Below are 13,411 nucleotides of genomic sequence, written 5' to 3' on the forward strand. Positions count from 1 at the left end.
CTTGCAAAACTTGTTTGCAAAGATGACTGCTTCCAAGTTACTTCCACGTTGCCATGCCCCATGCCCAGAGCACCTCTGAGGGCATTGCCTGTCCTGTGGAAGAGTCTACATACATTGCACGCTGGACCAATTGAGAGCTGATGTTCTAGCATGGCTTGGATTAGGTGAGGTCCAGGAGCACTGGAAGACAAATGTGACCTTTATGTCATGAACGTGTGCCTGTGAATGTGAAAACAGATAGGGACAATTTATTCTGTCCTCGTACCAACTTATCATGCAAGTCTGGATTCACGCTGCCTCCAAATCTCATCTGTCCTTGGAAAAAACGGCATCGGGGCCATCTTGTGTGCCAGTAGTGGGCTTGTGGCATTCTGCACAGACAAATGAGATGATATAAGTGATGATATTAGGTCAGTTCAGAGCTCCATTAGGAAGCTCAAGATCTAGCCATAGGGAAATACCTACTATACAAATGACAGTGTAAGAGAGACAGGCACGTATTGATACACTCTCAGAGTATTTCCCAGCCTTCTGCAACCTGCAGATCAGACTTTACCCAGGCCAGATGTACTCTCTTTGTATTTAATAGCCCTTAATGGATACTTCTGCCATGAATTTGCCTAATTGCTCTGTGGACTTGTGTAAAATTTTATCACTGACACTAACTTTTTGCTAGGAATTGCACAGCTTAATGGCATTCTGGAATACATAGAGGTAGCTGGGCCTGGGAAAGAATGCCAGAGATGGTTAAGATGAAGTCCAGTACCAGTTCTTATCATTTAATATCTGATACATGCTTACTTTGAGGACTCTTTTTTCAGTTTTTGGGAGCTGGCAGATAGACCAGGAGCTTCTTCCATCCTTCTTGTGTAACAGTGTCTTCCAAGCACAGAGCACGCTTTGATTTCCCTCAAAGGCATAGACTCTGGGTTCCCCCCACAATGGTCTGGAAGGCAGCTTAGCAAATAGTTTGGCAAGTGGAGGAATATGACTTTATAATTCTTTATCAGCAGAAACTGGGATGCAGTGTAGTCTTACTGGCATACACTTTCTGCTGGCAGTTTGGGTAGTACTCACAATCCGTGCACAGCAGCATGCAGCTTGTGGTGGGATGATTTATCCACCTTCTCTGGTAGGCTGCACAGTCTGCTCCAGACTGTTGCTGTACCTTAGGTAGTTTAAAGTTCTCTCTGTTAAGATGATATTACATTGCAATCTCCTTTCCCCTTCCCCTCTCCTCTTCTTTCTGGAGCAGTTTACGGAGGGAAAAACACTCTGTCCAGGGCATCCAGTGGAGAAGTAAAAGCTCCAGAGAAGAACAGTAGCACCGGAGGAGCTGTTATGCTGGGAAGTAGGAGGAAATCAGAGAGTGATGACTGGGCAGAGGACTGGGATAGGGTAAAGATGAAGACAGGTGAAGGAGCTTGTCCCGTGCACAATAGAAGTGGCCAGAAGGGGCTGATGCTGACTGTCAGCGGTGCCCATTATAAAGAAGTGTCTGTGCAGGTCAAACAGAAGGAAATGGAGAGAAGAGTGTTTGTTCTCTGGCAGGGTTGTAACTCCCAGGTGCAGGAACAGGGTCATTCAGCTGTGGATGGGAACAAGCCTCTTTGCTTAACATTGGATAATATGCAGCACAGTCTCATAATGACAAGTGCTAAGGTGGAGTGGATAGACCAAGAGGTCTTCTCCTATCTGGATTACTACAAATGATATCTTCATGATATGACCCTTCCTCTCTGGGAGAAAACTCTTACTCTCAAAATCTTGTTTTGGGCAAAAAAGAGCACAACTTCCATATGGATCTAAGACTTTGTTGTTACTCTAATAAATATCTTAAAAGTCTAAACAAAATACAGTGAATAGTTAGTGCTAGCTCAGTTACAACATGCTAACAATCATTTCCAGATTAACATAGCAAATCCTCATTAATAATGCAATTGAAACTGTTATACGAAACACTTCTTAGTATCTGCCTCTTTTTCCTGATGTGATGCTCACTCTTCCACTGTCCCTCTGGGTCTGAACATCAAAGGTACCAGTGTTTGCAGAAAGAAGAAAGGTGGAGGTTGTCACTGCAAATCATCACCACCCGGAGGTCTTCACCAGGAGCAGTGTAATGTCCACAGTGGAGTTTCCTCCTCCTCACTCGTAGATCCCCCTAGGGACTATTTCCACCCCTCCTCTCCCCACTGCCGGCTCCCTTCTGCCTGGCCCCAGCTCCAGCGGGAGAGTCGCCCAGCGCCCAGACCAGGTCACACAAAGGCTGTTGTTTGCCAGGCAGGGACTGCCCGGGGGCAGCCTGTGGTCCTGCAAGTGCTCGTGGAGCTGAGCTCAGGCAAGATGCTGTCTCCCCTGTCCCTGAATCATTTGCTCAGTTAATTGGCTGCGTAGTGAAAGAGATAGTGTTTCTTACTACATTGGATATGTCCAGCCTAGCTTCCTCCATTAGATCATAAACTTCTTCTGGTTGATTAAAGGACCAGTGATTATTAGACATCGCTTCTTAATGTAATTATTTTTAGGTCTTTACTTTCTCCTGCATACACGAAATCTACTGAGCTTCTAAGTCTCTGCAGCATGAAGGAGACTTTCCACATCTTCAGTGATACTTGTAATTCTTTTTTTCCCCATGTCTTTGTCCCAGGAAAAACCCTACCCTTAGCCTTAGGATTCTCAGAGGATGCTATTGGGTTATCTACTGATTTTATGTGCAGCTTCGTTTGAGGAACCTTCTCCTCACTCAACTTTAGCTGTCTTTAAAACCTATGTCTCCAGTTAATGCTAGTTCACTGACCTGTCCTAGATTCCAGCTCGGGTGGGCTGACTCACTGTCTAGAAATAAGTCTTTTTCTTCACTGGCTACAGACTAGACTCACGAGCTTTGATCAGAACCAAGTCTAAAGGGGGTATAGACTTTACTCCTAAACATGATCAGAATTGAATTTCTCATATTAAAAAATAGGACTTGCCTGTTAAATCAGCAGGGTAGGCCTCCTTTCTGTTACATGTGGTTGTCTAGCAATTTGTAAGCCTGATCTTGAATGGAGAAACTGAGCAAAAGAAAGAAAAATGCAGACACAGAGCGATCACTTTTCACCAAAGGAAATCCCTCCGATCCTTTTAGGCTTGATATAAAGCAGCCGGCAAGAAGGGTAGTAATTATACATCAGCCTGAACAAAGCTCTCTTCCATTCACTCTGTGTTGTTTGATGTTAATCAGCTCTCCCTCTTACATCTCAAGAGCAGACAAATATATCCTGATAGGAATCTTAGCAGATTTACAGAGATCAGCTCCGGTGAAAGAGATTAAGAAGAAGCAGAATATGAATAGGCCTATTCTTCCTTTTTGTCTCTTTTCATTTCTGTTTTATTTTCTCTCTCCCCTGCCTTCCTTAAATAGGCATTATTCTATCATTTTTGTTAAAAATATATCATAATGAAATAAAGTAAGAACTGATTCAATTGATGCTTTTCTTCTTATATTATCCTGAATATCTCCTGTTCTCTCCCAAACTAATCTGGTCACCAGTATGAATTTGCAATATTTGTGACTAAAATTCATTGAGTTGTTCACATCTCGTGAGTGCTGGGTGCTAGCTGGTTGTTCGGCAGAATTAAATACCAGTTCCAGCAATATGACACATTGAAGAAGTCTATTTATTATTATTAGTTCAGAAAGCCAAGGCCAGGGTTTGTTTTGGCTGGTGGGTGTTATTCTTTACTCCTCTTTAATTGTGACCAAATGTTTTAAGTGATTGTTTTAACTATGGTTTAAGTGAAAAGCAGATCGAAAAGATTAAGTGATTTGCCCAGGGAGACAATAGGAGGCAGAATATTTTCAGACCTCGGGAATTATTTTATATTACACACCTCACTTACTAAACTTTGATTGTTTGGGGCTAATTTCTCCTCAAACAAGATAGCTCTGATTTGCTGCCTGCCAAGTCCTACAATTCTCCATAGGAAGCAGCCCTCACTGGGCTATGGTCTTTGCACTATGTAACAATTTGTGTACGCACAAGGAATTGTTAAATCCGAGAGAAATTAGGCCAGTTACAAATGTGATTTTCTCAAATAAATGTGTTGCAAATCAACTGACAGAACTTCTCCCAAGACTTATACTTTGGAGAAACACCCGCTGGTGCTAATGCCTTTGTTAAGAGTCAGTGATCATCATCTCTGATCTGCAGTGTTATTAAAAACTCACCCAGATTATTCTCCCGATGAAGGATAGGAAGTCCTCATCCCTGCTGGTCACTGCCTGCCTTTTCCAGAATCCATAATTTTTAGCCATTTAAAAAACTCGAATCTAGATGTAAAAACCTCACTTCCTACTGCCACCGCTCAGCTGTCACTGGGAGATGAAAGACCATCCATCCATCTCCTGCATCAGCTTCATTTTTGTTGTCACAAATAATGCAGATGAGCAAAGGCCTCGATATGTGTCGGATACTGCCAGGAGTATTGGATAATTAGTGCTTAGGGGTGGTGGGCAGGAGCTGCCCAATACATCTTGTCTCGGAGCTCCTGGCATGCTCTGTGCGGTCCCTGCACACCTCAGTGGCTCCAGTGCCGAGAATCTAATCAGCTCATCTCTCCTGACATCATACTCCAGGGTGGATAAAGACACTTCAAGCTGCCTGTGGTTAAAGCTATTCCAGGAGTTTTGGTGGCAGGGAAGAAGCCACTAAAAAGATGTCAAAGGATTTCCCATGCTTGGCCTCTTTGTGGGTCCTTTTCTTGCTTGATTTCTGCTGAGCTTCTGCCGAGAGAAAGATGTCTGCATCTGGAACAGAAACTGCAGTGATCTCCTGGTCATAGGATAGACTGCTCAAACACTGCTCAGAAAACTCAGGGTCAGGGTCCCTCTGTGAGTAACCCCAAGCCACGCTGTTATTATTTAAATGTCAGCAATCCACAGTACAGATCAGGGTTCAGCTGCACTAGGCATTGCACGTCTAGATACTCAGAGACAGCTTGAGCCTGGAAGGGCTGGCAGGCGAAAAAAGCCCAAGGATGCACGAAAAGGTCAATAAGCACAGACGCAGTGAGATAGCATGGCCCAAGATCACATAAAGTCGAGGGGAGAACAGGGCTGAGAGATTCCTAGTCTGCTTGTTCTCAATCCTGCACCTTTCCATCCTGACCCTGTGACTGACACCCTCCTTGTACTACGTTGACACAGACTTCAATGCATGAAAAAACAGTGGTGTCAAGTGCTGATTTCCTATCGATGGCAAAAACCACATTTTCAGCATCTCCTTGAGGAGTGCTGAAGTCTCCTGTCCCTTTCATCCATGCTGGTAGCTCTCGCCAACAGGGCTCAAGAGCAGAGAGGGAATGCATTCAGGACCTCAGCATCTCACAGATTCCCTCCAACTGACAATACAACACAGGCCATCACAGAGGTCTCTCCCTTGCCAGTTGACACCAAGGATTGTGTTGGGCAGCACTACAGGAGCAACGGGATTAGGCCTGTGTCTTTCACTGATTGCTGTAATGACAGCTCACCGTGAAAGCACAGAATGATCCTTACACTTCCCGTGCGAACGGAGACCCTAAAGTCCGATAAATGGACAGAGACAATGCTTAAAGGATTTTTTTCTCCTGGTCACCTTCTACCAGGGACGACCTATGGAAATCCAGGAGGATCAGTGCAACCCCTGGGAGGATTCGCACAAGGGTGGGGTAGGAATCTCTCTCTCCCTTGCAAACACTTCCATTTGATTAGAAGCTTCAGTTTGCTAAGTGGCATGATTTTCAGTCAGTGGTATAAGGATGACCTCTACAGAGCCCCTGAAAAGTTTCTAAGAGAAGCAATTTTTTTGTGTGTACAATACACAGCTACCCCCTGCAAAATTCCCAAAGTCTTTGCACTGAGAGAAGTTCAGAGCTCCACAAGAAAGCAATTGGCAAACACCATCCAAGAGCTGACACAAAACCTGGAGCTTATCTACCAAAGCCACAGTACTGTAAGAAGGGGTTTGGATTCTATAAGCAATGATTGCATTACCTGAAGTGTTGAAAAGAGCTTCTTGAAGGCCATTGAAATGAACATCGAAATGAATGAGTATGAGGGTCTGCAGGTGCTAGCAGCTGTCTACCTCTGTGCTTGAGACCACGAAGAGTAAATCTGTCTCTGCATGACCCTTTGAAGTACTACTTTCCCTGCTCCCTTCCAGCTGATTTGGAAAAGGAGAACAAGGATTGCTGTAGTCAGGACATGAATGGTCATACCTGCCCAGACAGAGTGTTTCTGCCACCTTCCAAAGTAGGCATCCTGTGAAATTCAAGGACAGTCAAATTATAACAGCAGATTACCACTGTCAGCGCCCAGCTGGATGATGGACCACATTGCATGGTGGGCATTGGTGTGGCAGATACAAGCTAGCACCTGCAGGAGACCTGGGCCTTTTTGGACCAGCAGCAGGAGGCCTGGAAGGGATCATTTTGAACAGCACGAGGTGCCTCTGCGTGGGCAGCTTGAACTGAAGCCCGGGTGACTGCCCTGGAGCTGAATCTACACAGCTTGCTCTGACCGGCATCAGCTGAGTCCACCTTAGCTGAACTAAGATTAGCAGAGATCTTTGGAAAAGATCACTATGTGCAAGAGAGACCTGCAAAGTAACTTGATCTCCAGAACCATGTGTGACCCCCCATAGCACTCTCATAGGATCTGACCTAGCCTGCAATCACCAGTTCATTTCCCTACAGATGTGTGATGGGAGGGGGACAACTAATAATCTCAACATTGAATACATTTCAACAGCGCTTTTATGTATAGCTCTGTGTTCCTTTGAGATGAAAGATGCCACAGAACTGTAAATTTGTGCTGTTGCTATTATCTGAATTGATGCTTCTTCAATACTCCTGGAAGTGACATATTTATAAACGATAGCATTATGATCTAATCGATATCTTATATTTATATCTCCCCTTTCATCCAGAAAGATCACAGAGCTCTTTGTAAGCAATATCTTCATAAGTCCCTCTTAGCTGAGCATAACAGCACCAAAGGGAGCATGGTGAGCCAATCTGTAATTATTGTGTTATTATTTCACCCAGTTTCCAGCCACTTTGAGATCCCACTGCATCTTACTAGGTTAAGGTGGGAAGTGAGGGAGAGTCCAGTACCTATTGCGTACTACAGAAGGGAATTTACAGCCAAGGTAGAATTTGTGTAAGTCACCAAAAATAACATGTCTGCTCTCATAAAAGTGCCACAGGAACATTTAATAACTGCATATAGCCAGGAGCTCTACTGAACACGCCTTCCAAGCGTAAAGGTGTGCTAAGTTTATAAAAGTTTATAGACTTCACACTCCGGTAACCAGAAGAGACCAGAACGCTCGACATACACATGGCCATGAGTTAGGGGGTAGGCTGCTGTTAAAATCTGTGCATGCATTTAAGGAATCCCTTCCCCCTTTCTACCCCATATGCTTTGCATTTTACTCTTGGACACCGTATTTGGAGCAGATGCTGTTCTCCTTCTGAGAAATCAGAGGCCTCTCTAGTTTGGTCACTTTTCTTGTTCTATATATCAAGCAAGAGGTATTTCTTTCTTTTTCTTTTTCTTTTTCTTTTTCTTTTTCTTTTTCTTTTTCTTTTTCTTTTTCTTTTTCTTTCTTTTTCTTTTTCTTTTTCTTTTTCTTTTTCTTTTTCTTTTTCTTTTTCTTTTTCTTTTTCTTTTTCTTTTTCTTTTTCTTTTTCTTTTTCTCTTTTTTAAGTCCTACATTTCAAACTAATAACATTTTTCTCAGGCCGAAGGGTTTTGGACTGTCGCAGGATTCTGCAGAAGACGTTCCAAATTAAGGCTGAGAGATCCATGATCATTTTTACCTGAATTATCAAGGTCGTGGTGGCAATGTAACAAGGTCATTACTGGATTCTGCTGCCTTGGCAGCTCTCTAGGGAGCAACGAGTGGCTCAGAGGCTAAGGAAAGCTCTGGAGACCCCTTCGGATACCAGTTCAGCTCCAACCAGGGTCAGAGCCAATTGCATTTTTGTTGGTCACTCACTACTGTCTAGTTCCATCTGGATGAATGAAATGTTTACTGAAGGCACCAGAACCTGAGCTGGTGCTCATGGGCTTTCTACTATTAAGTGTTGTAAAGATGCCAGAGAGATGAGGCTCAACTTTAAGGGACTGCTCCCATGGTTATAGTAGCTTCACCTCCCAGAGACAAGCGGCATGAGAGACAAGTTCAGAAAAAACCCTCACATCAACCCCAGATCACTGACTATAACATCTGGGAGCCTGTAGCACCTAGCTAAAAGCCAAATCACACTTTCATTAAACCAATGGGTGAGTTACCCTTAGTTCGATGGGCACAGACCTAAAGTGATACTAAAGCTCTGCAGGATAAGGGATTGAGGGTAAAGCGGGCATGGATTCATGCGGTTCCTGTGCCTTCTCAGAGCACATTTCACCTTATTCTACCCCAGATCCCTCCCAGCTTCATCCAGCTTGTAGGACACAAGAAACTGGCTGAGGAGGGGGAGGATCACAGGGTACTTGTGCCACTCTGAAATGGGTGGCTGATCTCACTGCCTCCCCTCCCTTCTCTCAGGTCCTGAGCTGCATCAACCCTGACAACGTGAACAGCCCTGAGATCCCGGTGAAGATCCTGAATTGTGACACCATCACTCAGGTCAAAGAGAAGATCCTGGACGCCATCTTCAAGAACGTGCCCTGCTCCCACCGGCCCAAAGCTGTTGATATGGACCTGGGTACGTGAGTGCATGGTGGGCATTCAACACCACCGGACAGGGCGGAGAGGGGAGATGGGAGCCAGACAGACCCAGCCCAGACACTGTTTGCTATTGTAAGCCCCACCTCACCAGACAGACGATGCCACTGGTGTATGTGCAAAGGAAAGCAGCAGCAATGGTGGGAGGGCAGAAAGCACTAATTAAATTAATGCATACACTCCCAGCTAATGATAGCTCTATGTCTCCGGCTTTGAGGACTGCGTGTTGGAAAGACCAGCAGCCATCCTTCAACTTAGGAAACAGCAGCCCTGGGGAGTGCTGCTCCGAGATTTCCTTTCTGCAGAGGGCTAGGGGAGCTGCATTCATGTCTTCAGGAAAAAAAAATGAGTCCCTCTGTTTATCATTAGCTCTGCCCAAGATCATTATAAGAAAACTTTATGAATTCATGTGCTTTTCTCTGTGGTCTGCTCCTTCGTGCATTACTCTGCTTGGAGGCTGGAAAGAGCTGCATCTGTTTCACTTGCATTTCTTGTCAATTGTGCTGTCAAGCTCTGGGGCACACAGGGAGCTATACTGCCCTTTACAGGGGAGCCTCTGAGTCCGAAATCAGTTTCTGCCCAAAGTGTGGAGCAAGGGCAGTGGGAGGAGTGAGGTGTCCGAAGTTGGGTCCACAGACAAATCTGATATCACACCTGGAGGCTGCTGTGAAAGGGTGTAGAAAAATCTGCTTATGGCATTCTTGTGGTGCCTGGTGTGGAGCTGGGGACTTTATTGTGTGAGACGATTAGCCAGAATTTGCCCTTCACGACCTTCAGTGAAAGAGATTTGAGTAGAAAATGATGGAGTCTATAAAACCCTGTGAAGCAGGAGAGGAACCAAAAGGAAAAGGAATGGACTGATGCCAAGAAGCAATTCACAGCAATAATGGAGGTAGAAATGAGAGGTCAGGGATTAAAGTTAAGTGTATATATGTGCGTGCATTCGTATAGGGGAGGAGGGGACTCCTGACAGAAATTGCAGCAAGATTTTTGCTCAGGAAAGACAATTAAAATAACGAAACAAGCTGCCAAAAACAGCAGCAATAAAGAAGAAATCATATACATCATCAAGAAAAGACCCAAGATGTTTCTGGAGCTGCTCTGAGTCAGCAGACAACTGGAGAATGCAAGCAGGAGCCTGAGGCCAGAAGCAGCAGAGGGTCAGGGCACCGTAGAAGGGAGAAACAGGTTTTATGGCTAGATCCACTGATCTGTGTGGTACTGGATGGTGGCCACAGAGCCACATTTAGACCTGAGACTGGATGTGGGTGGAAAGCGATCTGTCTCAATGGTATATAAGCCCTAGGAAGCAGGAATTTTACCAACATGTTGGAAATATGAAGGATGAATTGGACTCCACAGATTTTATTGCAGCTTTGATAATAGATAGCAGGTGGATTCTGCCTTCTCTGTGACTTTTTCAGAGACAGTCCTGACAGAGCTCCATCTCCCACCCCACCCTGTCCAAACTATGGACAGGCCTGGAGAGCGGGGCTACTCTGGAGCTGACCCACGTTCCCAAATACAGAAGAGTGTGTGTGCATTGCATGGGGGTCCCAAATGGAGAACCTGACAATTGTGCAGGGTTTTTGCTGCTGCAAACAATTTTGACCTGCTAAGTGTTGCTAAGGACCAGTGAGGTCCAGAAAGGCATCCTCAAAGGAAGAACTGGCTGGTCCTTACTGACAATAGACTGTTTTATGAGCAGCCCTATAGCAAAAAACATTGATGATGCAGTTGAGAGGAAAAAAATCTCATTTAAAAGAGGAACAATAAAGTTGCAGGCTTCCTTAGCACAGCTGCCAACAAGGTGCGAGTAGTACAGCTGACAAGGGTGGAAAAGGCATGAGAGGATATGCATGTCCTGCCATCACTCCAGCCCATCTTCTTTGTCAGAAAAGATGTTTGCTGGTGTATGGCATCCTTTGGTGATAGTGAAGGTAGTATGGGGAGAACAGGAAGCTGCTGTCCCTCAGAAAGCAGCACAGAGCTCTCAGGGTCACCCTGCCTTGTGCTCCAAAAGCTGTTGGATCAGCCCTGCCAGTCCTTGCTAAGCAGTAGGACAGAGCAATCTGGCCTTGAAATCAGTGGCTTTCTAAACAGTAACACTGTTTTCTACTACCGTTACCATTTTCTAGGCTTTCTGTCCATAGTAAGGCCAGATTGCTCACATGGAAGAAAGCAAACAAGCTAATGAGTCATTTTGAGTTGTTAAATGCAGGGTAGCTGCAGACAGAGTGACTTGCATGTGCCACAAATGTCATAATGTTTTGCAGTTACCCAGATGACTCATGGTGGGGGTTGTCCGCTGAAAGCTCTTATGTTGGACACCCTGAGGTTACATTTTAGTCCAAAACCCAAATTGCAGCCCTCTGAGTAAAGGCTTCTTTCTACAGTGACCGTTTGTGTTATTATTTTTTTAAAGACTCCATCACAAATAAAATACTCCCTCTTGGGGAAAGCATTAGGGTGTGAGGATCACAAAACAGAAATTTGGCTCCACACTGAGACATCCACTCTCTCTGCATTTCAATTACCTCTTGAAAGGGACTGCTGGGGTGCCGGGGGCAGCTGGGTCGAGTGCCGTGCACTGATTCTGTATCCGCTTCGGTACAGAACACACCAGGGCAAGCTCTCACCACTTCACCAGTATGCCTCACTGGAGGTGCCACACGGGGATGGGGAGTTCAGTCTTTGGAAACCCTTTAAATTGAATCGAACTCTAGTATATCTACAGTAAGGCAAACTACTTACATATATAGGACAAAATATCTCCAGGCACCTTCCATCTATGCATTTGGATATGAACTTCTCTTCCCCACCACCCCAAACTACCGTGGTCCTTTCTCAACCCGAGAAGCAGAGCTGAGATGCTCAGTTCATTTCCTGAAGGTCATGATTTGCTGGACACTTATCCATCTTTGTTTCCTGCCCACCTGGTCTTACTGGAACCTGCAGCATATAGACAAAAGTTTTTTTTTCTCCTATTCCTATGTCAATAAGTCTCTCATGTGGAAGTTATTGGGAAGCGATAAAACACTTCTAGGAATGTAGAACTAGGAGTGGCCACCTGGCTCTTCAAAACTAATCCTTCACAAGCACAAGTGATCATGAAATAAGTATTGAGCCTGGGTAAGCCAGATGCATTTCGTTCACATGCCGTTGCTGCACATGAGCAGTCACAGAAACATTTCACAGCCCTTTATAGTGGATTTAAGGTCTGCAGGAAAAGGGTGGGAAACACACTGCAGCATATATGAATGACTAAGATGGATCATGTACATCATGACCTGGAAGTGCCTGTTAACGATAGGGTAACTGATGGTGACCAGTTCAGGTGACGGCATCTGGAGTGAGGTGAAAGGACTTCCATCCACATGGGTATTTCAATTGTCCCGGAAAAAAACCAAAATCATTTCTCCACTACACTTTTCTCCCTTGTTCAATGGGCCTGTTCAGGGTCACCTGGATCAGAGAGAAAGCACATAGGACGTGCAAGATTTTAAGTAGGATTCGAGCTGCAGGATAGCATATCCCTTGCACCCATAAAGCCATCCCCTAGCCAGGCATTGATAAAGCTCAAACAAGCCCCGCTTTTCATTGGCCCTTGGAATTTCCTTTTTCCCAGTCAAGTTGAACAGAAAGGTTGTTTCTAAAAGAAAAAAAAAAAAAGAAAAAAGAAAAAAAGAAGTAATTCCTGCGTGCAATAAAAAGATACACTATCTGCTGAATGAAATATAAAGGCTTCACAGCAGCTGTCTCCTGAGTTTGCATTTACCGCTGCTGCTGATTGGAAGGTTTGATAAAGATAATGGGATTTTTTGCCTCCCTCCCCCTCCCCCTCCTTGTCTCCGGAAAGTGGAAGTGTAACAAAGTGGATTGGAGTGTGTCTCTCCTTTGTGGCGGCACGGTGAGGAGTGCACAGATCTGATGAGAAAGGGTACAGGGTGCTGCCACCGAGGACAAAGCTAACCGTTTTCCCTTAGCGCGACAAATACAGATGTCAGGGTCACCTTTTCCTCCTTTGCCCCTTTCTTACACCCTCTCCCAGCCTCTATATTTACTTTAAAGATCAGTATGACCCCCTTAGTACTTGCAGAGAAAGGGAGCATGCAGAACTCCTATAAGGCAAGCCAGGAGGAGTTGGAGGCCCCATGGGGAGCCTGGTGACCACAGCTGGGGACTTTTCCCAGTCATCGCTCAGATGCACAAGGAAATAATTTGTACTTGGTCAGGGAAACAGGGCAGAGCAATGAGGCCAAATGCTTTGCATCTACCCTACAGGGTATTGACCCCCTTGACTTGCACGGGAGAGGGTCTTGTGTGGAGTCAAACTGGCAATTCTCCGTCCTTCTGTGCACTCAGTGGGGCACTTTGTATGAGCACCATTTCCCAGTCAAGCCGAGACTTCAGCATTTTGCGGTCTTCCAAGACATATATGGGACTGGCTAGCTTCTGGGATTCCGTTCCCGGCAGGATGAACAGAGAGCATCAGCCTTGGACATCACAGGGATAATATCAGTGAAGATCTAAGGAGCTGGAGTAAATGAAGGGCAGTTTAGGATCAGTGCTTAGCCACCATAACCTCTACTTACACTCTCAGTATCTCCAGCCAAAGAATCACCCAGCAATAGACACAGCAGCTGACCTCCTCC

At 45.1% G+C, this 13,411-nt stretch overlaps 1 protein-coding gene across 4 annotated transcripts in view; it reads left to right on the forward strand.

The window, feature by feature from the left end:
- The window catches only part of PLXNA4 (plexin A4), a 461,571-nt gene that overhangs the window by 416,627 nt on the left and 31,533 nt on the right, over positions 1 to 13,411 (forward strand). For all 4 annotated transcript variants that reach the window (XM_068953849.1, XM_068953915.1, XM_068953978.1 and 1 more), the window contains one exon: positions 8,577 to 8,736. In XM_068953849.1, the coding sequence (XP_068809950.1) occupies positions 8,577 to 8,736 (160 nt within the window). The remainder of the gene's footprint in view (positions 1 to 8,576; positions 8,737 to 13,411) is intronic.

The sequence above is a fragment of the Struthio camelus genome, chromosome 1 (assembly GCF_040807025.1).
Source record: "Struthio camelus isolate bStrCam1 chromosome 1, bStrCam1.hap1, whole genome shotgun sequence".
NCBI lineage: Eukaryota > Metazoa > Chordata > Aves > Struthioniformes > Struthionidae > Struthio > Struthio camelus.